The following is a 26,377-nucleotide window of genomic DNA, read 5'->3' as shown; positions in this document are numbered from 1 at the left end:
CTTTTCTTACAAAGAAAAACATCCAAGCCCGGCTAAATTTTGCAAAAACCCATCGGAAGTCTCCCAATGCATGTGGAAAAATGTGTTCTGGTCTGATGAAACCAAGGTTGCACTTTTTGGCCATAATTCCAAAAGATATGTTTGGCACAAAAACAACACTGCACATCACCAAAAGAACACCATATCCCCAGTGAAGCATGGTGGTGGCATCATGCTTTGGGGCTGTTTTTCTTCAGCTGCAACAGGGGCCTTATTCAAGGTAGAGGGAATTATGAACAATTCCAAATACCAGTCAATATTGGGACAAAACCTTCAGGCTTCTGCTAGAAAGCTGAACATGAAGAGGCACTTCATCTTTCCGAATGACAACGACCTAAAGCATACCGTGTTTCCCCTGAAAATAAGACCGGGTCTTATATTAATTTTGGCTACAAAAAACACACTAGGGCTTATTTTCAGGGGATGTCCTATTTATTTACGGCATGTACAATAATTTACATTTATTCAAACAGTCATGTCACCATGACGATCTTAAAGTGGTTGTAACCCTAACAAAAAAAAAAATCCTGATTCTTTAAGGCATGATAGACAGCACAGTGCTTGTATTGTCATTTACCCCTCTCTTTGTTCTAAAAAAAACTTGGAATAAAACAATAATTTTTTTTAAAAAAGTTACTGCGTCCCCTGTCTTCTCAGGAGTCAGCATTAGGACATTCAGTAATCCCAATCATAAACCTTGATTAAAGGCATTATAAGATTATATAATCAGTTTTGAAAAATGATTATAGAGTGTACAGTGTGTCTCTTTTTGTAAATTTATCCATTGGGTACTCACATGACCCACCGGAGCTCTTCTTCCCCGCTTTCAGCTCTGCAGAGTGAGGGGCCAATGACGTAAACCATGAGGAAAGGAGATCTACCTCAGGTCATATGAGTGCCCAGCGCGCTGTAAATGATCGATTTTCCACAATAAAGTTACAAAAGGAGACACACTGCACATTATATCATCTTTTTACAAAATGGATTAAATGTTTTTAGAACCACTTTAACTAGGGCTTATTTTTGGGGTAGGGCTTATATTGCAGCCATCCCCAAAATTAACGCTAGGTCTTATTTTCAGAGTAGGGCTTATTTTCAGGGAAACAGGGTACATCCAAATCAACTAATCATCTTCTTGTAAATTCCTTTAAGTTTTGGAATGGCCCAGCCAGAACCCAGACCTGAATCTGATTGAAAATATGTGGGATGATCTGAAGAGGGCTGTGCACAGGAGATGCCCTCGCAGTCTGACAGATTTGGAGTGTTTTTGCAAAGAAGAGTGGGCAAATATTGCCAAGTCAAGATGTGCCATGCTGATAGACTCGTACCCAAAAAGACTGAGTGCTGTAAAAAAAAAAAAATCAAGAGGTGCTTAAAAGTATTAGTTTAAGGGTGTGCACACCTATGCAATCATATTTTAGTTTATTTTTACGTCCCTTCACATAAAATTTTAAGTTTGTTGTTCAACTGAGTGAGAAAAAATAACTAATCAAGCGCCTGGGACTCCAAGGCTAATTGACAAGGGAATAAGGAAGTGCAGCTAATTAATTGCAGATACTCTGCACGAAGATGAATGGAGATGACAATCAGCGCAGGACCTTAATATTCCCCTGAATGATAATTCCATTATCTCTGATGTATAATCTGACACAATGTTTTGTTTTCAAAGTAAAAATATTATATTTGACAGAAAATAAAAAAAAATGAAAGAATTTTTGATAGAATGCTATTAGAAAGTGACACCTGCAATAAAAGATGTGATATATATATATATATATATATATATATATATATGTGTATGTATATGTAATGAAAAGGTGTTAATAAACCTAATGTTTTAGAAAGTGCTGGTGCAAATAGAGAGGCCGCTCAATTGACGTTAATTGACGAAACTAGTAGGGCAGGGCTTCCGGATGCTGAAGGAATACACCGCACAGTACAGTGAAACATGCACTCGCGGCTCCTACTTGATTAGCCTGAGCCGTGTTTTTGATGATCGCCTAGTGTCCCTAGTGTCGGTTCAGACACCAACTAATGTGAGTAATTACACACTATCAATATTATTTCTCCTTCCCCTCTATATTCTTGTACTCCATTACTCTGGCATTAACTTTGAGGATATGATGAATATATAAGATATTTAATCCCATTTATATGGATATTGGTGGTTACCTACTTACCCTCTTGTATAAGTTGACGACATTGGATAATTAATCCTACAAATGTGGCTGCTGGTATTACCAGCTTTAATTTCTGGTGAGTTAATCTAGTGAGTCCTGTGTGACACGGATGGTGGGATCCTCACGAGTGCACACTGAAGACACTTGCTTAATGTGATTTTTTTTTTTTTTGGCACTGTTTTTTTTTGCACCATTCCTGCACTGGCACTTTGTTGAGATCTTGGTTGCAGAACTGTGGACTTTTTTTTCAAAGACACAATTATAATATATTCAATTACAGATATATGTTTTGTATTTTATATGAATTTTATGAATATGTGGTTATGAAATGAGATTTTTTATATTATTATTCATATTTTCATGCACTTTATATAATATTTCCAGGAAGCTGGTCAACGTTTGTTCCTAGTTCTGCACTTAAATTGGCATTTGCACTACAGTTGGGATTATCACAATTTTCTCTAGATTTTTATTTAAGTAATTATCCACATAGTAGATTGCATTATGCACTTTTCATAATTGCATCCAGCATCCACTTCATTTACATTTTTGGCACACATTTTCCAGAATTCACATACACCTACTGTACGGTGCACTTTCTTAATAAGCACTTGGTCTAACATTTTCTGTTTTACAGATTTTCCAGGTAGTTGGTCAGCATTTTTCTGTAGTTTGACATATAATTACTGACTTCCTGCATTTCACTTTTTTTTCTTACACGTTTAATATTTGCACCAGCACTTTCTAGAACATTGGGTTTATTAACACCTTTTCATTATATATATATATATATATATATATATATATATATATATATATATATATATATATATATATATATATATATATATATATATATATATATATATATATCACATCTTTTATTGCAGGTGTCACTTTCTAATCTTTCATATTTTCTTTTTATTTTCTGTTAAATATTATAATATTTTTACTTTGAAAACAAAACATTGTGTCAGATTATACATCAGAGATAATAGAATTATCATTCAGGGGAATATTAAGGTCCTGTGCTGATTGTCATCTCCATTCATTGTTGTTTAACTGAGTTGTACAGTTTGTACAGGTCACATTAAAGGTGGAAAATGTTTTGAAATGATATTACAGAAACATAACATTTTAACCACTTAAGCCCCGGAAGATTTTACCCCCTTCCTGACCAGGGGGTATTTTGCGATTCGGCACTGCGTGACTTTAACGGACAATTGCACGGTCGATCGACGCTGTACCTAAACGAATTTGACGTCCTTTTTTTCCCACAAACAGAGCTTTCTTTTGGTGGCATTTGATCACCTGTGCGATTTTTTTTTTTTTTGATCACGCGCTATAAACAAAAAAAGAGCGTCAATTTTGCAAAAATAACAATATTTTTCACATTTTTTTTGTATGAAATTCCCCAAAAAAAAAAGTAAAAATCAAAATTTTTTAACATTTTCGGCCAATTTGTTTTATGCTACATATGTTTGGTAAAAAAAATCGCAAAAAGCGTATTTTGATTGGTTTGCGCAAAAGTTATCGCGTTTACTAACAAAGGGAAAGATTGTCATTTTTGTTGTTTTTTTTTTTTAACGCGTAATGGCGGCGATCTGCGATTTTTTTTTTTGCGGTACTGCGACATTGCGGCGGACAGATCGGACCCTTGACTGATATTTTTTACACTTTTGGGGTTACCAGTGACATTTCTACAGTAATCAGTGCTATATATATGCACTGTTACTGTAAAAATACACTGGCAGTGAAGGGGTTAACTTTATTTGAGAGGGAGGGGCTATGTGTGTCCCTAGGGGCGTGATTCTAACTGTGATTGGCTGTGGCTTGAGGTGTAGTTACACTGATCTACGGTTCTACATAGTAGAACCGTATGATCAGTGTCTCTACACAGGGAGAACTGACAGGCAGCTTGTTTACACAAGCTGCCAAGCTGCCTGCCTTTCTCCCTCTCCCCCCGACGATCGCAGAGTGACCGGCGGACATCGGGTCCGCTGGTCACACGCGCGGGGGGGGGTGCGTGACCCCGCGGGAGCGCGCCCCCGGCGGCGCGCGCTTGCTCCCCAGACCCTCCCAGGCTAGTGACGTACCGATACGTCACTCTGCCTGTGAGGGGCTGACCGCCGCAGTATATAGTCGTGCGGCGGTCAGCAAGTGGTTAACAGCGGTGTGTAGAATTTTTATATCCACTGTATATTATTAATTGATTGAATACACATTATACACACAGAAAAAGTAGTCCTTTTTATCTTTTACAGAATCCTGAAGCTGTAAATATAGATATATACCTTGTCCAGAAGAATTGCAAGTAAAATAATGTGGTTGTCTGTTGCAGATTCACATTTATTCCCTTGGGATGACCTTATATTGGGGAGCAGATTATGAAGTACCACAAAGCCAGGTAAATCCACATGATATTTGTTTAAACGTACATCATTACTGAATTTTACAATCCATTGAATTGAAAGTCTCATGTCTATCGTGTCTGCCTTCATATTTAACAAATAAAAAACTGAAAAATTGGGCGTGCAAAATTATTCAGCCCCCTTAATTTAATACTTTGTAGCGCCACCTTTTGCTGCGATTACAGCTGTAACTCGCTTGGGGTATGTCTCTATCAGTTTTGCACATCGAGAGACTGAAATTTTTGCCCATTCCTCCTTGCAAAACAGCTCGAGCTCAGTGAGATTGGATGGAGAGCGTTTGTGAACAGCAGTTTTCAGTTCTTTCCACAGTGTGACGGTACTAGCCGTCACTATGGGTGACGGATCACCCTGTTCCTGGATTGTAAACCCCTTTGTGTCATTTTCTTATGAGTTTGGGACATTGCATTTTATTTTCCCTTTATTCATCCTCTGAACAACTGACTCATGGCATTGAGTTAATGTAATGTAATGTTACAACCCATCCCCCCCCCCCCCTCCTGTTTCTGTGTCTAAGTGTGTGGATTCATGATACAGACAATAGCCTGAGCTGTGCTGGAGACATCTCTCCACAGGGGGTGTGTATTAAGACTTGCAGTTTCAAATGTACAGTTCTCATTGGTTGTTGGTTGGTCCTTGTCTCATCCCCCCCCCTGCAAGGCTAAGGGGAGTGCCCCTTAGCTGTGTGTAACTGTCTGTCTTGGAATGTAATAAACAGTTCCTGTTTTTACCCTCAACTCGGAGCTTTGTCTAGTTTTTGGAGGGGGATTTATTATACAGAAAGCCGTTCGATTGTTTGGGGCTCTCTTTGGATGATTATTCGTATGCTGGCGTGCTACAGGGGTAATTCGTACATGCTGCAAAGGTGGTACATCCACTAAACGGCGGTTTCATTCCTTTTTACGCTGCGGTTCGTAACACACAGATTCTGGATTGGATTCAGGTCTTCACTTTGACTTGGCCATTCTAACACCTGGATATGTTTATTTGTGAACCATTCCATTGTAGATTTTGCTTTGTTTTGGATCATTGTCTTGTTGGAAGACAAATCTCCGTCCCAGTTTCAGGTCTTTTTCAGACTCCATCAGGTTTTCTTCCAGAATGGTCCTGTATTTGGCTCCATCCATCTTCCCATCAATTTTAACCATCTTCCCTGTCCCTGCTGAAGAAAAGCAGGCCCAAACCATGATGCTGCCACCACCATGTTTGACAGTGGGGATGGTGTGTTCAGGTAGATGAGCTGTGTTGCTTTTACGCCAAACATAACGTTTTGCATTGTTGCCAAAATGTTCGATTTTGGTTTCATCTGACCAGAGCACCTTCTTCCACATGTTTGGTGTGTCTCCCTGGGGGCTTGTGGCAAACTTTAAACGACACTTTTTATGGATATCTTTAAGAAATGGCTTTCTTCTTGCCACTCTTCCATAAAGGCCAGATTTGTGCAGTATATGACTGATTGTTGTCCTATGGACAGAGTCTCCCACCTCAGCTGTAGATCTCTGCAGTTCATCCAGAATGATCATGGGCCTCTTGGCTGCATCTCTGATCAGTCTTCTCCTTGTATGAGCTGAAAGTTTAGAGGGACAGCCAGGTCTTCGTAGATTTGCAGTGGTCTGATACTCCTTCCATTTCAATATTATCGCTTGCACAGTGCTCCTTGGGATGTTTAACGCTTGGGAAATCTTTTTGTATCCAAATTCGGCTTTAAACTTCTCCACAACAGTATCTTGGACCTGCCTGGTGTGTTCCTTGTTCTTCATGATGCTCTCTGCGCTTTAATCGGACCTCTGAGACTATCACAGTGCAGGTGCATTTATACGGAGACTTGATTACACACAGGTGGATTCTATTTATCATCATTAGTCATTTAGGTCAACATTGGATCATTCAGAGATCCTCACTGAACTTCTGGAGAGAGTTTGCTGCACTGAAAGTAAAGGGGCTGAATGATTTTGCACGCCCAATTTTTCAGTTTTTTATTTGTTTGAAATATCCAATAAATTTTGTTCCACTTCATGATTGTGTCCCACTTGTTGTTGATTCTTCACAAAAAATTACAGTTTTATATCTTTATGTTTGAAGCCTGAAATGTGGCAAAAGGTCGAAAAGTTCAAGGGGGTCGAATACTTTCGGAAGGCACTGTGTATATATAGATAGATAGATAGATAGATATATATAGGTATATATAATTTATGTACTGTATGTATGTGCTATTGACCTAAAAGACAAATAAAGTAAAATAAACATCTTTGCACTCGAAGCGGTGGTAAAATAAAATAATTGTTAGCTATCATTTTGAAAAATGGTAATAATCACGCTCTGTGTTCAAAGTAACAGAATTTACAAACAATGAGCTAGAAGAAAAAACTTCCTCCAAAAGATCCAAAATATTTTATGGTATTCTATAGTGGAAAAAAAAAAAAAAAACTATCAACGCTTATAATATACATATTATTAGTATTATTATTATTATTAACAACAATCCTTTTAAAATATACAGATAAGAAAATTGCTTTTTGTTTATGCACATAAAATAAAAGATTTTCTGTATCGTTCATTGACGGACGCAGTGCTCTTATCCATATCAGTAGGGTTATACTGCCCCCTATAGGAGTAGGACACTAGGCAGAAAAAAATTCAGGCTACACCTATGGGCAGTCCCGGAGGGTACACCCCCCTCTCTTCATGCATAGGAATGTCCATTTTAATCTGCCTAGTCAGGAGTAAGGACCTAGTTCCTTGCTGGGATCTTTGGAATAAAAAGTATTTTTTTTATGTAGATGTTTTTTTATTAGGTGTCTTTTTCTCCGGATTTTTTTCCTGTGAGATCTTCAAGCAACTATGCCGGATCTGGGTGACAGGCTGGATATATAGATCCAGTGGTCACCCCAGCGAGCGCGTGCAGACCTTAGCTCCACGCTGTGTCGGCCGCAACATAGTCCCACTGGACGGGGACTGGCCCTGCGAGCTAAACGTCTCGCAAGGTCGCACATGACTGGGTCTAGGCCTATGTCGCAGTGTTCCTATTTGGCCACAGCCCCCCCCCCCCCACTTCGGCGGAGAGGGGTCCTGTCAGGAGATAGCGCCCGCCTGTGTTCCCGGTACGGTGATACCCCTCTTCCCTGGCGGATTTTTGGGTGGACGCTGGCCCCTCCCAGGGATGGTCGGACCCTCACACTCCTGGGTTTCCCTCTGTCCTGTTGTGCAACTCCTTCCCCTCCTCCCCTTCCCACGTGGGGGACTGTTTGGGCCTACCTGGGGCTGGGACCTCATGTGCCGTCCGGGTCAGTCCTCCAAGGGCTTCCTGCTGCAGGATGGTGTAGGAGGGCTGGAGGGGGGTGGAGCCCCTCCCTCCACCCTGGGCAGTTTCCTTTGTTCACTCCCTTATGGGAGAGCTTGCTTGTTACACGTGCAGCCCTAGGAATGCATATTGGGACAGTGGGTTCTGGGGTCTCTCTCTCTCTCTCTGTGTTGGGGGTCTTCAGGGCTTGCCTGACCTTTGGGGGGCACTGTAGCGTGGTGGGACTGTTTTTTTTGCAAAAATAAAAAAAGTAATTTTTGTCATTTTTTTGCAAATTTTGCTGGCGGGTTCTTCTGGTTCAGTATGGACCCTGCAGACCATGTGTCCCCACCCGACCCTCTCACAGAGGCTGCAGGGCCTTCCGGATCTCCACTGTCCAATGCATTTTTGGCGGTTTTGGAAGCATTTGAAGTTTAGCCTTGTTCTTTTCTGCTGTTCCCACCCCTCATTTTATGGCACTGCTTTGGGATGTCCCCACTGATATGGATCAGAGGACTGCGTCTGTCAATGAACGATAGAGAAATCTGGATTTTTTACTTACCGTAAAATCCTTTTCTCTTAAGTTCAATGATGGACGCAGTACCCGCCCCTCTTTTTTGAGTTGGGTTGGTGTTACTTTTCTGACACTGCTTTGATACAAAACTGACATTCTATGCAGGAAGAGAGGGGGTGTACCCTCCGGCACTGCCCATAGGCGTAGCCAGAACTTTTTTTCTACCTAGTGTCCTACACCTGTAGGGGGCAGTATAACCCTGCTGATATGGATCAGAGGACTGCGTCCGTCAATGAACTTAAGGATTTTACAGTAAGTCAAAAATCCAGTTATTTTGGAAATAATATAGCTGCAGCTAAATTTAGCACAGCCCCAAATCATAGAAAAGGCAAAATGCCTTTTTGCTAATGATGCAGTACTTGGCACAGTGGGTAGCAAAATGAACCACTGCATTACAATGCTGCTATGGGAAATATACCTCAGTTGAAATATTATGTTTCAATAAAGTTGTGTGAAAGAAAGTAAACAGCGCAATGCACCAGGATGGGTGCATTGCCAATTTTGTGTCACAGAACCATTGGCCATGCATTCAGCGTAGCTCGTCTGTGTAAATGGGCCCTTTATTTCAACCTGTTTTTATTCATTTGGCAACTACTTTTTTATTTAGCAGTTTTTAACTGGTAAAATGGGTACAAATTCTCTTGTAAAATGTAATGTAATATACAAAAGATGTTAAAAGAAAAAACTCTTTAGGTCAGAATGTTTGTAAAGTTTTTAGAGAATTAAATTTGTTTTATTTGTATGTGTAAAGAATTCACATTTGTGTTTCATTTTATTGTTTACAGCCTATTAGGTTGGGGGAACGCTTGAATAGCATTTTACTTGACATGTGCGAGGACCAATTTTTAACAAGACTATCCACTCGAACAGTTTTAGATGGCTGTAGTGCCCATATTCGCAACAGCAACTGTGCGCCTTCCTTTTACTACATCAAGCAGCTGGTGAAGCTGGTTCTGGGAAGTTTATCTGGGGTGAGTTTTGTCTAAAAGTGTACTTAAGACTATTACTTGGCTGTTTTTTATTTTTGCTTTACACTGTGTTCACAATTATTAGGCAAATGAGTATTTTTGAGGATTACATTTTTATTTTTGAGCATTAAATTTCATTTTTGAACAACTACAGTGCTCTTGGTCAATCCAAAATTTTATTAAACCTCAAACCTGAATATTTGAGAGTAAAAAAAGAGGTTTTGGCTTTCTTAGGAAAATATCTACATGTTCACAATTGGGCAACTATAAGGGCCGGTTTACACTGGTGCGATGCAGGAAACGTATTTTCTCTTTCATTCATTACATAAAAAATATTTTCTCTTTCGTTCATTACATAACCATTGGTTTATACTGCCCCCTACAGGAGTAGGACACTAGGCAGATAATAATTCTGGCTACACCCATGGGCAGTCCCAGGGGGTATACTCCCTCTCTCTACTATAGCCACTCTTTTTTTTTTTCTGCCTAGCAAGGAGTAAGGACCTATTTCCTTGCTGGGATTTTTGGTCCTGGGAAAAATTTTTTAGAGAATTTTTTTTTTTTCATGAAATTTTTCCTGTGAGATCTACAATCTAGATCCAGTGGTCACCCCAGTCTGGCCAGTGAGTGCGCGCCGACCTCAGGTCCACGCTAGGTCAGCAGTGACATAGCCCCACTGGACGGGGGCTGACCTGCGATTTAAACGCCTTGCGAGGTCGCATACCACTGGATCCCGGGCCGAGTCGCAGAGTTCCTCCTGGCTGACAGCCCCCCCCCCCATTTCGATGGAGAGGGGTTCTGTCTGGAGCGGTGGCTGCCTAGTTCCTGGTATGGTGAGTAGCTGTCCCCCCTCTCCCCCTAGAGGCTTTGGGGTGGACCTTCCTTAGGTCGGTCGGACCCCCGGGTTCTTCTCCTTCCTCAGGCTCCATCTTTGCCAAGTCCCTCATCCTGCCCCCCCCCCTCCACGCTGGGGCTTTTTGGGTGGTCTTGCCACTTTCCTGGGATAGGGGCAGGGCGCTAACTGGTGATGGGGGCCAGGGGGGTTCGCCGTCGGTGCCCAGACAATCGATTTGTGTTTAGGGGGAGTTGTACCTGGTGGGGACTACTGCCAGGGCCCCCTGTCCTGTCTGGATCTGTCCTTGAGGCCTGGTCTCCCTCCTGGGTCCCTATAAGCCTCATGGTGCCGCGCAGGGCCACAATTGTGTTGTAACCTGTGTGTTTCTTTACACCGCGGCCATATTTGTGTAGTCCGGCGCCAATTTTCTTGTGCTTTGCCATCGTAAATAGCGGCGGCCATGTCAGTGGAGCCCTGTGGATGGCGATTTCGGCGGTGGGAGCTCCTCCTTATCCCCTGGTGCTGACTCCTGGATCATTTTACTTCCTGATCACGCGGATTATCCTGGTGGCTGCAGGTGCCTTTTTCTGCGGGTGGTGAGTCTGGTGGGATCCTCTCCCTCTCTGCTGAGGCTCGCTTTGTGCCTGGCGACGGGATGGTCCTGCCAACACGGTGGGGGTTGTCCCTTAGTAGGGTTTTACAATTTTTGTTGGGTCCCCCTGGTGACTCATGGAGTCTTTGGAGCACATTTCTCCCCAATCCTCTCTCTGAGGCTTCCGGGGCCCAACCATCAATTCATGCACGGCAGTCCTGGAGTCCCTTGTGTCCCAGGTGGAGGTGGCTTGCTGGTGACGGGCTAGCTAAAAGCGCCCTCCGCCTTCTCCTGCCTCCTCTGTCTCATCAGGTCCTGAATCTGATTTGGCTGCCGCCGACGTGGGTCACCCTGCTGGGTCTGCAACCACGCGCCTGGAATCCTCTGATAGTGAGGATGATTCCTCCACCTCTTTGACCGCGCACGAAAAGGCACTGGTGGATGCACTGATTGTATCTGTGCGTGAGACCCTGAAGATGGAGGAGGCAGCTGAAGCTGCGACGAAGGAGCAGGTGCCCTATGGCGCTCACATGCCATCCAGAGTCGCAAAGGTGTTTCCTTTCCTTGCCTATTTTGACAGAATTGTCGCCAAAGAGTAGGGACGACCAAAACGTCACTGTGGGGTCCCTAAGCGCTTTTCTAGGCGTTACCCCTATGAAGAGTCTCTTCTTAAGAAGTGTACTGTCATTGTGCCACCAGTGGTGAACCCTCTGATTTGTAGATGAGCTGGTCCAGGGGCTGCAGTTTATCTGTGATGCCTGAGGCCCTGCCTCAAAATAAAATGCAGGTTTGTCACTGTTTACGTATACGTGAGGGACCAACGTGCATGTTTGCAATTACGCATGAGCAAGGGGGAATGGGGGCTCTAAAAAGGTTTTAAATTTAATTTTATTATTTGTTACTTTGTGCAAAGTCGCTGGGGCTATAATGCTGCAGGGATGACCAAGATCACCCTTCCAATCCAGGGACGTTCCGTTGTTCTGTCAGAATAGCTCTACCTATCAGATTCTGCTACTGGAAGTGACATACAGACTAGAACAACTTACTGCGCATGCGGCATGTGTTCCAACATGGCTGCTATGTTCTCCAATAGGTTTCCTAATGTGACAGAACATGCAGCAGAGGACATCTTCTTACACCCATGCAAGTCCTGAATTTTACATTTATTTTAGCAGTAAATTCACCTTCTAGAATAAATAACAGTATTACATTTTGTATTAATATTGTATTCTAGTAAATATAGCGAGAAACCTGCAGCCAGAAGGTGGTGATGGCCATCTTGGTACACCCCGCACTTCTCAGCGACAAACTGATTATATAGAGAAATAGACTATTTCACTCGGTTGCAGTGAAATAGTCTATTTCAGTATATAAGGTGAGTTTACTGATAAAATAAATGTAAAATTCAAGACTTGCGTGGGTGTAATAAGATGTCTGCAGCTGCTTCATGTTCTGTCATGTTAGGAAACCCATTGGAATGCATAGCGGCCATGTTGGAACACATGACGCATGCGCAGTAAGTTGTTCTAGTCCGTACGTCACTTCCGCTAGCAGAATCTGATAGGTAGCGCTATTCTGACAGAACACCGGTACATCCATGGGCGGGAAGCGGTTAAAGGGGAGTGGTTTGACTGCACATGTTTACTGTCCCCCAAACAGAAGTTTAAAGTAGCATCTCACTGTGTCCAATGATCATCAGCATGAAAATCACACAGGCTGCAGGTGCCCTGTCACAGTGTCACATGGCTGCTGGGGGTGCTGACTTTGTTATGGCTGTAACACTCAGTACAGCCATAGCTTAATAAAGCCAGCAGCCATGTGACACTGTGACAAGGCACCTGCAGCTTGTGTGATTTTCATGCTGATGATCATTGGACACAGTGAGGACTCTATCCTCTGTTCTTCACTCACTGTGTCCAATGCAGCCAAGCTGTCCTTCTGCTGCTCCCTGTCAGCCGCTGATCCGTCTGCCTCCTTACATGATCACTCTCTGCACCTGAGTAGAGGAGGCGGGAGCTGAGCAGAGAAATATTGTATCCCTCAAGGCAAGGCGGCGGACAGCAGCAGTCAGGATGTATGGTAGCAAATCAACATGGGACTACATCCCATGTATACATGCGCACCCGAAAATGAAAAAAAAGTCCCGCCACTGCACTCACCACCTGGGCCCTTCTGTTGACATAATAGGGCCCAGGAAAATTTTATTAAAACCCCCAAGAAAGTAAAAATTAGGAAAAAGTTTAGAAAAACCTATTTTTTTTTTTTTTTTTTTTTTTATCATGCAGAAATTACCTGTGATGCTGCCCGGGCCCCTTGTAGAGCTGATGGAGCCCGGGCCCGGTACAACAGGGCAGGTTGTACTGCCTTATCAGCGGCCCTGGCTGAGAGCAGTGCTGGTTTTATTTGTAGCATCTTACAGATGCAAGGGGCTAACGGTCATTTACCTTGTCCTGCGTATTCTCCACAGGCAGTGTACACTGATAATGAAACTGATAGAACCAACAAGAGGCAGTTTTTTTTTTGGCAAAATACATTTTGCATGTCTCGTCTGATAAACAAAACACCCTCCTATCAGTTTTTTTTAAGGATAAATCTTGCTGTGGATTATTAAAATGTATAGGCAGTCCCCAGGTTACGAACAAGATAGGTTCTGTAGGTTTGTTAAGTTGTTCTTGTATGTAAGTTGGAACAGGTAAATTTTTTAAGTGGAACTCCAACCAAAAAAACTATTTTTTTTAAGTTTTGGATAGCATAGGGAAGGGTTAACTGGCAATGCAGTAATGTGGGATTGCTGACTGTTCTGCTGGACAATAGGTGGCAGCATGCGGTGAGCAGCAAGATGGCTGCCTGTCGGTTTCCGAGACCAGTGTGATATCACGCTACCTTTGTTGTTAAGTATGAGTCGTATGTAAGTTGGATGTTTGTAACTCGGAAACTGCCTGTATAGACTTTTCTGTCCATAAGGTTGTCTGTATGTGAATTATAAAATGAGCTGTATTATTTTGCTTTTATACCTTTGATATATTTCAAAACCAATACCTAGTCTGTTTTACTAAACTGCTTTTGAATTGTTCAAACAGGGCCCTCCCTACCGTCTTTTAAAAGCATTGTTGTTGCAAAATATTTACATGATATAATGCTTTTTTCTTTCTTATAGCTGCTAGTACATTAATAAACTTTAATTCCACAGATTGACAAAGTGGGAAATAAGGCAAATGAACCAAATCGCTGTCAAGCAATCCGTGACAGACTAAGAGGAAAAGGTCTTCCTTCAGGTACTTTTTTCTTTGCTCTTCTTGTGATAGGGCTGGGACTTCTGGTGCAGAAAGCTCACCACTTGAGTCCTCTAGGGATGCAAAGAGTACATTAGTTATTCAGTCCAACAGCATTCACCTTTAATATGGGATAATCCAATTGGGTGACTGTTCATTAGTATAGCTAAAGTATATCCAAAGCCATAATCAAGGGTAAAAATCAGTTCAGTTTTATTTTTTTATTTTATATTTTTTGCAGTCTGTGTCTCATTAGTGAGATTTCTATTTAACCACTTAAGCCCCGGAGGATTTGGCTGCTAAACGACCAGGGGGTAATTTGCGATTCGGCACTGCCGTGACTTTAACGGACAATTGCGCGGTCGTGCGACGCTGTACCTAAACAAATTTGACGTCCTTTTTTTCCCACAAACAGAGCTTTCTTTTGGTGGTATTTGATCACCTGTGCAAAAAAAAAAAAAAAAATCGATCACGCGCTATAAACAAAAAAAGAGCGTCAATTTTTCAAAAATAACAATATTTTTCACATTTTTTTATATGAAATTCCCCCCAAAAAATGTAAAAATCTAAATTTTTTAACATTTTCGGCCAATTTGTTTTATGCTACCTATGTTTGGTAAAAAAAATCGCAAAAAGCGTATTTTTATTGGTTTGCGCAAAAGTTATCGCATTTACTAACAAAGGGAAAGATTTTTGTCATTTTTGTTGTTTTTTTTTTTTTAACGCGTAATGGCGGCGATCTGCAATTTTTTTTTTTTTTTTTTTTTTTTTTGCGGTACTGCGACATTGCGGCAGACAGATCGGACCCTTGACTGACATTTTTGACACTTTTGGGGTTACCAGTGACATTTCTACAGTAATCAGTGCTATACATATGCACTGTTACTGTAAAAATACAGTAGTGAAGGGGTTAACTTTATTTGAGAGGGAGGGGCTGTGTGTCCCCCTAGGGGCGTGATTCTTACTGTGATTGGCTGTGGCTTGAGCTGTAGGGACACTAATCAACGGTTCTACATTGTAGAACCGTGTGATCAGTGTTTTTACACCGAGGAGAATGACATGTGGCTTGTTTACACAAGCCGCTTGACTTTCTCCCTCTCCCCCGACGATCGCCGAGTGACCGGCAGACATCGGGTCCGCCGGTCACACGCGCGGGGGGGTCCGTGACCACGCAGGAGCGCGCCTCCGGCGGCGCGCGCTCGCTCCCCAGAGCCTCACAGGCTAGCGACGTAGACCTACGTCGCTCTGCCTGTGAGGGGCTGACTGCCGCAGTAAATATACTGTGAGCAGTCGGCAAGCGGTTAATCTATTTTCCATTAGAATAAAAAATGCCAAAAAACAGCGCTTGCAATGGTGTGAATATCCAAAATGGGTATGTGTAAAGAGCATTGATTAACAATGAAATAATAAATATTCATAAAGTGCAATAGTGCTAAACTAAATACCAACAGATAAATAACATCAATTCATAGAAAATATTACCATAAAGTGCAATGGTGCTAGGACTAGATTATTAAAGGTATGTGTATAAGGTGCAATGGTGCTTAATGCAAAATATATGATAAATAGCAAAATGCAATAAATGGTGCTAAAGTGCAAAAGGTGATATGGGAAAAATGTCCAAGATTCCAATTAAGTGGAAGGTGCTTCAAAAACCCTTTTGGGCATCCACTCACCAGAAGCAAAAGGTTAATGTGCCTTGGAAGTGGGTAAACCAATGATTCCTCCAGCACAGTATATCCCCTTCTGGGGTTGCCCAAGGGACAGATGAGCCTCAGATATAGGTGGACCAATAGATCTCCAGTCCTGTAAATCCCTCCGGTGTCACTCAAAAGGAAGGAATAGACCAATATAGTGAAGCCCACAAAATATCTTTATTTAAATAAGGGGTTAAAAATACAAACCATAAAAGGACAAAAGCATGCAAGACATAGAATCTACATCCGAAAGCGATCACAATCTCCTTTCCGGGAACGCAGCCGGCGTGCATTCCAGGGGATACAGGAAGTGACGTGTGGTTTCCATTTGCCAGAAGTGCGTTGATGCGTTTCGCCCGCCTACAAGGGTCATTATCAAAGAAATTGTCATACGTTTAGTACGCATTGTTGAATTTGGTACTAGTATCATGCAACAAAATGCGAACGATAAGTCGTCCGATTATCTGATCATGTGTACGAGGCATAAGGATTGACTTCGGCCGAACAGGAGGGCCACACACAGATTAAAATTCAGCTGGCTTAAGAATTAGCGAGCTTAAATGTACTACATCTTTTCTTTTTAGGTTTAAAAGTTGGTTTAAATCGCCTGATGCCCTGTTACTATGTAGAATACACATTTAGCTTACAATCTTTAGCTGTGGCTCAATATACAAGCAAATGAATTGCTTTTCTTTAAACGGGTCAACTTTGCAGTAAGTTTAATATTACATTTAATTTATCACATGTGAAATTGTTTAAGCTTGCAACAGCCATCAACATTAATATGCAACAATAGAAAGTAATTTGTTTTGAAAGTGGAACTCCAGCCTAACCTGTTTCTGTCTCATCTGCACCTGACTCTGTAAACCTGTACCTGCTCTGTAAATTTTTCCCTTTGCTTTTTGTACCTCCTACATTTTCTTTAGAGGGCACTACTAAAGGCACACTTTCTATTTGCAGATGTCCAGTCTCCCACTAGACCCACTGACTGTCTTAAACTGGCTTTGACAATCTCTCTGGGGTGGCAGTCACTGCTGCTTCTGTATCCTATATAGTGTGCACCATTTTCACAGCTGCTGCTCCCAATGTAACATCCGTGTAGTTGTGGGTGTGTAACCCCGAACTGTGCGAGTAAACATTGTCCTGCATGGGAATACAGGATAGTACGCACCATGTTAAAGAGGCCTAAGGAGTATGGAAAGGGAGCTCAAACTAGTAACGGTGTACTGTAAACTAGACTGCAAACAAATGTAACTCACAGCATCTTGTTAACTGTCTTTTACTGGTCACATTTGGATAAAGCTGTGTGTAATCATTTAGGCAAACATGATGTGCGATTTGACATGTTAGATCGGAGGCAATGGCACCGTTTGAATCAGTGCGACTCTGACTTTGTGTTGCCGCACCGATTCCCAAAAATAGTTTCTGTACTGCGATTGGGTGGGGGGGGGGGGGCGATTTCCATAGACCTCTGCGCAGGAACCCACTCATATGTCTGGGAAATCTCCCCCGAATTCGGACTGAAATGCCTGCTTGAAATTGTGCGAGTTCGGCTGAACTCGCACAATTTTAAAATGGCTCCTGCGTGAACCTAGGCTAAATGTCAGTCACTGTTGAGTAAATTTTACTGCACTGATGTGCTGGCTCTATTTTACTCCACCCACGGTTCACGGCAGAGCAAGATGAAAAAGACCAAGGCAGATCATATAAAGATTATATGACCTCTTTTTTTTTGTTACATTTTTAAGGTCCAAAACTAGATAAATATTAAAATAGTGGAAGAAAGGAAAGGGAAATGTAAAATTATTGCTAAAGGCTGGAGTTCTGCTTTATGCCAGCAGGTCAGCCGTTAGAAGTGAAATTTCCTCATATACAAACTGTATTCGGTGGAGATTAGCACAATGAGACCAGTGATTGTTTCATCAAAAACTTTACAATTCTATTACATGGAATAATGTGACAGGAAGTGATTGAGCAACCTTACTGATAACATCAGTCTTAATTCCCTAACTCTGAATCACCTGAGTGAACAGATTGTCTTATAGGGATATGGATATAAAACAATATATTGACAATGTTCTACTAGGTTTATTTATGTGAAATAAATATAGAATATTGTAAGAGTGGCACTGGCTGTGTACCTTTTTTTTTTTTCGGGTTGGATTTTCTCTTATGTCCTCTGTCTATATGTAAAATAGACTGAAGAATCCTTATTAAAATGTAACAAACGTATGTTCCAGTTTAAGAAAACTGTAGTGTTCTTTGACTGAGTATGCATTTTGAGTTATTGCTGTAATGTTTTCTAGCTCACCCTGTCAACCAGGGTTCCATGGAACCCTAGGGTTTCCCCAGAGGTTGCACAGGGTTCATTGAGCAGTCAGCAATTTCTGCATCTTATACAAGGCCGCCTCTGAACAGCGGCTGCATCCTATCAGATACAGCTACTGCTGATGGGTTGGCTTTCAAAATACAATGACCACAGCGGGAAATGTGTCCATCTGTGCAATATAGCATGGATGGCAGAACCTGTTTACAGGTTTTTTTTTTTTTTTTTTTTTTTGCTCAGCTTAAATTACATTTGGACCCCTACCTTTTAATCTATCCATATAGAAAAATACTTGGTGACTACAACCAGCTTGTGCTGAGTGTTCCGTGCTGAGTACAATTATGTTCTGTAATTCCTACATATAGAAAACTGAGGTTCAAGGCATCACTATGCTTCCCTTTCAGATACAATGTCCTAGTGGTTAGAGAATGAATTATTGACATTAAAACCATTTCAGAGATCATTTGTTTGCTTTTATACTGTATTAAAAATAAATTCGCCCAAAACTCCGTTTTGGATCGATTTTAGCAGGCCTAATCATTCACTAACTTTGTATATATATCGCTTAGGGGTCTATGCTAGTATGATCTGCTCACCTGAAATTACAGCTACACCCCCTGCCAAAGCCATTATAAGTTGAATGTTTATTTGAAGTTACAAGAGATTACAGCATGAGGGTAGATTATCCTCTTACTGTAGAGATAAAACTTCATTGATAAGGTGTCTCTCCCATCTCATCTCTGGTATTTCAACCATCCAGCCATCAAGTTCTCAGATATGACAAGTCAGTGGGTAAACCAACGCTACTAGTATTTATGTATAACTAAAATGTCATTATTGGGCAGCCTGATCCTACATTAAGTATTAAGTTATGCAATATTAAGCATATATTATTATTATATATTATTATTATATAATTATAGATTATTATAATATATTAGGCATATTAAGATATGCAGTATACAATTTGAAATAACTTTATCAACTGTCGTAAGCTGAATTTTATAACATTTTTTTTGTTCTATCAGAGATTTTATTTATAGTTTTTAAACATTGTCTAAGATTATTTCGAAATTATGCATGAATATCTGGATTTCTGCCTGTGGAGTAATGAACTATACTTTATTTCCGGTAAAAGCATCCATTTGAAATATAATATGGAATAGATATATCTGAAGCTACTTCCCAAGGAACACAAGTTAATGAAGGAATGCTGAAAAGCTTTGTTTAATGAAAAAAGTATCCACTTAATTGAATAGTTTCTTTAGGAGTGTAATCAGTATCTGTTGGATTGTTACACTTGGAAAATCACATTTTTCAGGATTACTAATGGAGAATTTATGAATGTTAAAGTGTTACTAAACCCACAGCAGTAAAATCAGCCTGTATATGCAGTAAAGCATGCTTGTTATACTCACTGTTGAACCCAAGGGGTTAATATGCTGCTTGATCCTGTATGCACAGATCCTCCTCTTCTTCCACTGACTCCAGAACATGTTTGGATAAGACAGAGCCTTTGGAGTCCGGTTACACATGCTCAGTTTGTTGTGTATTGCTAGAGAGTTTTCTTTTTTCTTGAGAGAGTGCATGTGATCAGCACAGGGCCAATGAGCACTATCCAGATAGAGGGTCAAGGGTCCTGCATCCTGATAGGACAGCTCAGTGCAGTATAAAATTTCCCCCTACAAACTTTAACTAGTGCTCGGCTGACACTGATAGAAGTCACAAGGCTGCTATATACTGCTGATGAGAAAAAGTATTTAGCAGTTTATATTTACTAACATGCTTGTATTTCCATGTTCTGTGTACTGTGGGAGGCCATATATAGTGAATGCAGGGTCCTGGGTTTAGTAACACTTTAAATGTCCATGTATAGCTATGCTTTTTTTTTTCTAAAACTGGACCTTGTTACCCTTACATTTTCAGGACAGTGCTCAGTACAAGATGAGCTTGATGTCAGCTACAATAAAATCTCACAGCAGAACTTTCTTAACAGAGGCCTCAGTAAATCCATGGGGTTCCTGGCCTTTAAGGACCAACCAGAGGAGGAGGACTATTGCACATCCCCGGTACCTAGCTCTGGATATGATGATCCTACAAGTGCTTATTATGCTTCTAATGATTTCAGGCCCACTCAGTTAGGGGGGAAACTTGGTGACCATTGTCAGAAGAAAAAAATTTGGGCATCATCTTTTGACTTAACATCTGTTACCAGTAAAGCCACAGAGAAAGCCTGTTCTACTACCGACCCATACAGATTGCCTTGTTTTTCTGAAGCCCTAAATGGACGGACTATATCCATATCTAAAATAAAAGATCTCAGACAGTCAAGTGACGCAGGTGATGCTTTAATGCAACAGAGGTTGGACCAAGCTAGACACGGACCAGATGTGCCAACGTCAGTCGCAATTTCAAGTGCCTTGGGCAGAATTAGAGAAAAACAAAAAAGGCTTCAAGTATTGAGAGAAGCAATGAGCATAGAAGGTCAGTCTAATTGAATGTTGTCTTGTCTCCTTCAACAAAGTTTATGAAATTATGTCAGCTGTTGAAACACGATATATAGTTTTCATCAAAATGCTATTTCCATCCATTTTGTGAAGCACAAAAGCTCACAATGTATGCAACCAGTTTAGACTCCTGAGTATTTCTCTGCCAGTTAATTTTCTCACCCCGTCAATTACCGACTAATATCACATTTATTTTTGCAATAGTATTTTTTATTTTTTTTGTTTTTGCATTGTGGAACAAAGTGACATTGAATTCCTATTTCTTTAGCCTTGACTGAACTGTAACCATTTTAAATTGCACTTCTCCTCTCATCGGCACTTACAGGACATTTTTTTAGAAATACTAATACAAAATGGGATTTTCCAGTAACTTGTTATTGCTCACTAAATTCATTCCATAGATTGCTTCCTTCAGTTCAGATAGAACAAGTAACTATTTAATGAGAAGCAATCTTTGCACAAACCCAGCTTTGACTTGCTTCGTGAACAACATAACAGAAGGAAAGCGCAAGTGAAGATTTTTATCTGAAGCCAACAATGAAGATTTTGTAAACATGCTTATCGCATGAAATGTGACTCTAAATATTTTGGATGAATGTGTCGTAATACCATCTTGGCTTAATAATGAATTTGTTAATATAAACTAACCTCAGAACTTCTGAAGCCTTCCCTTCATTACTTGTATTGGATTGTCGTCATCGGTGCTGGATTCTAAGTAATCTCACATTCTGCATGTAACCTAATTACCCTCCTCTAAATCTTCCTGTGTTTGCCGCATTACTAACCCATTTTCATTAACACCTGTAATCCTCTGAACGTGTTTTCTTCATGCTGGTCAGTCATGCTAGGAATTTCTTTCATAGCAATCCAAGTATAGCTAATTGGGTACACAAATAGGTAATAATGTGCCAGGCAGATATTTGTAAATTTATTTTTATTTAATTTCTACCAGATAGATACCAGGCATAATTTGAAAGCGCTTTTGAAATCTCTTTACAGTCATTCAGGAGGAGAATCTTTTAATTCAAGATGTATTTTCCTACGTGGCATTGAGGGGTCTGTGGCTAATCTTTGTGTTGTTTTGTGGGTTATTATGTGCTGTTTACTGTATACTATACAGCCAAAGATCGATTTACATCTGACCATCACACCTATACTATGCAAACTATTAGATGCAGTTATTTCCAGAAAAGGATATTGTTAATGTTACAGAATACACTGAGATTTTAAAAGATAGGCCCCTGTTCACACCAGTGCGGCTTTGAAATTGTGCTATAAGTGAAATGATTTCAAAGCCGCACATCATGTGATTTATTTATTTTTTTTCATTGCCGATTTCATTGTGGCTTGCGACTTTAAAAGAAGTTGATGCAAGTCACAATGAAATCAGTAAAAAGTAGTGCAGGATTATTTTTCATCGCTGCGGCATGATTTGTGGCAATATGAACAGTTCCATTGCCAACAATAGAGTGCTACAAGGCGCACTAGTGTGCACGGGGGCTAAGTTCACCTTTTGGAGCATGCTACATGTTCCACCCCCATTTAGGGTGCAACATTTAACGTGTTCCAGTAGCTCCAGCCTCTCCCGCTCTCTCCGGTGACAGCAAGCGGAGAGCTTCTCCCGGCACCCACTTTTACTGTTTGAAACCGCCGCTTCATTCATTCACAGTTTCCTGTGAATGCACGAACTACAAGTACCATCAGCCTTTGCGGCTGATGGCTTGTAGTTCTAAATGGACTGCGAGGTTGCTAATGAGCTGCCTCATAGTTCATTCACAAGCCCTGCAGCTTGTAAACAGCCAGCCCAAATGCAGGGTTTGTTTGCAGGCGTCTGGCATTGCATTTCTGATCCACTGATCATGAGTGCAATGCTTTCCAGGCTCCTTAGGGAAAATTAATAAATGCACATTTCTTTTCCTGAAAGAATATGCATTTATATTTTTTTTCCCAAAGGGTGAACCTATCCTTTAAACAATTATGCCCTTTGAACCTTGTGGGAGCAGCTGTTTAGCATGATGTACCTCTGAGCACAAAGCCAGGTCCTTGAAAACACAGGGTATTAAGAGTTTTGATGTGGAGGAAATGGCCCGCACAGAGCCCTAACCTTTATCGTTTGAACACCTTTGGGGAATGCCGATTGGAGCTAGGTTCTTTGATCCCACGTCAGTGCATGACCTAAAAAGTGCTCTTTTGGCTGGATGGAAACAAATTCCCACATACATACTCCAGAAGAGTGGATGGTGTTATAACCTCAAGTGGGGTAAGGGGGGGATGCAACGTGATAAAATGACCCATGATATTACAATGGGATGTCTAACAACCTGATATAGCTGTGATGGTCAGGTGTTCACAAACTTTTGTTTGCATATTGTATTTTATTTTCACAGTGCTTAAAGTGGTATTAAATACAAAACCAAGATGTAAATATTGCGATTTACCGGTCCTTAAGAGCTGGTCACACTGCCACTACCAGAAAGTCGCCCCGTGACTTGAAGAGACTTGTTTAGAGACTTGTGAAGAGACTTGTGAAGAGACTTGTGAAGAGACTTGTGAAGAGACTTGTGAAGAGACTTGTGAAGAGACTTGTCAAGAGACTTGTCAAGAGACTTGTCAAGAGACTTGTCAAGAGACTTGTCAAGAGACTTGTCAAGAGACTTGTCAAGAGACTTGTCAAGAGACTTGTCAAGAGACTTGTCAAGAGACTTGTCAAGAGACTTGTGAAGAGACTTGTCAAGAGACTTGTGAAGAGACTTGTGCACTACTTTGAAGAGACAGGCGACTTTGTCTGTGGGGAATGCCTGGCTAATCTCTTACTTATTCCTGGAAAGTCTGATAACAAGTCGTGTCAATTAAGATAAGGAGGCAACTCCCATTGAAGTATATGGGACAGTCGGATCACAGGTTGCCTCAAAGTAGTACAGGACCCTTTTCTGAAGTCGGAGCAACTTCAGTAGTGCCAATTAAGACGGCACTGATTGATTAACATTGCTTTTGTTATGTCAAGCTACCTGGGGCAACACAAGTTGCCTCACAAGTCGCGCTAGTGTGAATGGGCTCTAAACCCATTGATTTTGCTTTTCCCAAAACTGTTACATTCAAGGCCTGCAGTAAATAACTTGTCAGTCATGTGCTCACAACCGAACTATCAAGCTAACAAATGGCTAGAGTCATAACTAATCACATGTGGAGCACTATGCAACTACAGGTCAAACAGAGGCTAAGATGGTAGCTCCCTGGCAGTGAAAGATAGGCGGGTTTGATTCCACTTTAAATGTGGCGGATGCATTCGTTTTCTTTTTTTAGACTTTTTTTTTTTCTTTATTTTCATCTTGTGATCTGGCCAGTAACACACTGTCTTAGGGTGTATTCACTCTGGATGGAGGATGTGTAGAGAGACCTATAGACTGCAGCATTGCCAATGTTCGGAAAGGGTAGTGTTGGATGCATTAGCAGATTTAGATGGACTTGACTTACAAATTAAAACCGAACTTTGGCTAACACTTTCTAAGCAGTTACAGAACATTTTTTTTTATTTCTTTTGGGATACAAATTTTACATAAAATAAATAAAAGCTGATCATTGTAAGCACCCCTGTAAATGGTAAATGATTTGTCTCAACCCTCTAACCGCTACTTTTGATGTGCAGCTTTATCCGTTAAAGGAAACTGAAAACCAACTGACTTGTTTACACGGGCATACTTAGGCATTTCCCAAAACACAGACGATGTGAGTTCAGGGCATGCACCCGCACATCTGGCAGTCCCTTTGATGTCAATTGGGACACAGCAGTTGCACAGACACAGCTGATGTTCCCAATAAGACATTAGTGTAAGTGCGGACACGTGTCCCCGAACACATGCTGTCTGCGTTCGGGGAAACGCCCCCATACACACATGGATGTTATATTGGGAGAGACCACTGTGTCTGTACAGCTGCATTGGCACGAATGGGACTGCCTGCACACAGATGCACAGAACACCTAGGCAAACATGGCCCTCACATGGGTGTACTCTTTAGTACGCCTGTGAGATTGAGGCCTAGCTGGCCTTTTCAACAGATAGCAATAAAGGGGAAAAAGCCTTAAAAAAGATGCAATATAATACATTTTTAGTTTGGGGTTTATTACGGCTTTAATTGTTAATCCAAATACCTGGATTGGATTAAGTGAGAGGTGCTCATTTTCACTTTCCATGTGTGGTTTATTGATTGTTTTTTTTTTTTTTTTTTTTATGAAAAATACTGTGACGCATACTAAAGATGCTTCTGAAAGAAAGAAAAATCTACTGGGCTAGGATGAATTTTGAAGCAAGCTGCCCTGAGTAATTAAATTGGCTTAAACAGTGGTGTGTGCAGTTGAATAGGAAGTCTCACAAGCCAAAGCGTACCATGGTATAAAAAAATGTATTACCACTTTGCTTTTGGTCATCTGTTTGAAGTTTTGCTTTAACACTATCTTGCGTAGACGTTTTTTAATTTTATATTATCATACTAAGGCAGGCCATAGACTGTGCAAAATTCTTTCCTGCAACCACCGGCTGTCCACCGTGGGGGAGGACTGATTATTGCTAGTGGCTGTAGCAGCTGGTAGCGGTAATGGTATGTAAAATTCAGCAGGCTAGTTGTATCCAAGTCGATCGATTTAGTCAACTTGGTACATTCAGCCTGCCCATACACGGTTTGAAACGTCTATGGCCTGCCTAAGTTAGCAAACCTGTAAATCTGTTGTACAAATGTCTTTATCGCCAACATTTTATCTTAAGCCTAGCACACACGGGCAGAATATCAGGTGGCATTGGCCGGTTAAATAGAAACCAGACGACATTTGACCCGTGTGTACTGCAGCCGGTCGAACAGCATGACCAATGGGTCAGGACGGTAAAAGGTCTGCCGATTGGCCCATTGGCTTAGGGCGCTGACCAGAGTGTTCTGGCGGGGGGGCTGTCCCCCTGTCAGAACACAATAGCACAGCAGGGGAGATCGCTGTACTAACATTGCATGGTTAGTACAGTGGCTCCTCTAGAGCAGCAGGGTTAAACGGAAAAAAAATAGTGTGTACTAAGCTTTAGTTGTGTAGGAACTGTATGCGACAGTTTGTAAATAAATAGGACTTTTCAGTTCTGCATTCTGAGTTGTCAAATTACCTTTTGTTGTGTAGGAGTAGTTTGCTGCTACACCCTGATGAACCAGCTTCCTGTAACCTGGCAATCAGTACTTGTATGCTTGTATACTATGTTTATCTAGTACACTTGCTCTCTAGCCTCTCTATCTTTTAGGCTCGGTTCACACTGATGCGATGCGGGAAGGCTGCGAACTCGCAGCCTGTTCCCGCATCGCACACGCACCCCCGGCAGTTCACACTGCCATATGCGATCCGCTGGGGGTGTCAATGTAATCTTAACGACACCCCCAGTTTGATCGCATATCGCAGTGCGATCGTGCAGTTCGCACAGGATCGGATCGCACAAGTGTGAACCGCTGTGCGATCCGATCCTGATGCGGCAGCAAAAATGCCTCCTGTGCGTGTTTGCTGCGGGTGCGATGCGAATTTAGCCATACAAACTGTATGGCTATACTCGCACCGCACAGCTGATCGCATGTCATGTCGGAGCAGTGCGCTCCGACATGACATGCGAACCCCGCACACGCAGTAGTGTGAACCGGGGCTTAAGTAAATAATT

General features: G+C 41.4%; 1 protein-coding gene across 1 annotated transcript in view; it reads left to right on the top strand.

Moving 5' to 3' along the window:
• The window catches only part of PTPN13 (protein tyrosine phosphatase non-receptor type 13), a 541,021-nt gene that overhangs the window by 191,333 nt on the left and 323,311 nt on the right, over window positions 1–26,377 (top strand). The window contains exons 4-7 of the mRNA XM_082263089.1: window positions 4,561–4,626; window positions 9,288–9,473; window positions 14,088–14,172; window positions 20,119–20,676. Of these exons, the coding sequence (XP_082119215.1) occupies window positions 4,561–4,626; window positions 9,288–9,473; window positions 14,088–14,172; window positions 20,119–20,676 (895 nt within the window). The remainder of the gene's footprint in view (window positions 1–4,560; window positions 4,627–9,287; window positions 9,474–14,087; window positions 14,173–20,118; window positions 20,677–26,377) is intronic.

This window comes from Pelophylax lessonae (genome assembly GCF_965119305.1).
Source record: "Pelophylax lessonae genome assembly, chromosome: 1".
NCBI classification, from domain to species: domain Eukaryota; kingdom Metazoa; phylum Chordata; class Amphibia; order Anura; family Ranidae; genus Pelophylax; species Pelophylax lessonae.
The sequence above is the reverse complement of the archived record's forward strand: the minus strand, read 5'-3'. Positions and strand labels throughout refer to the sequence as shown.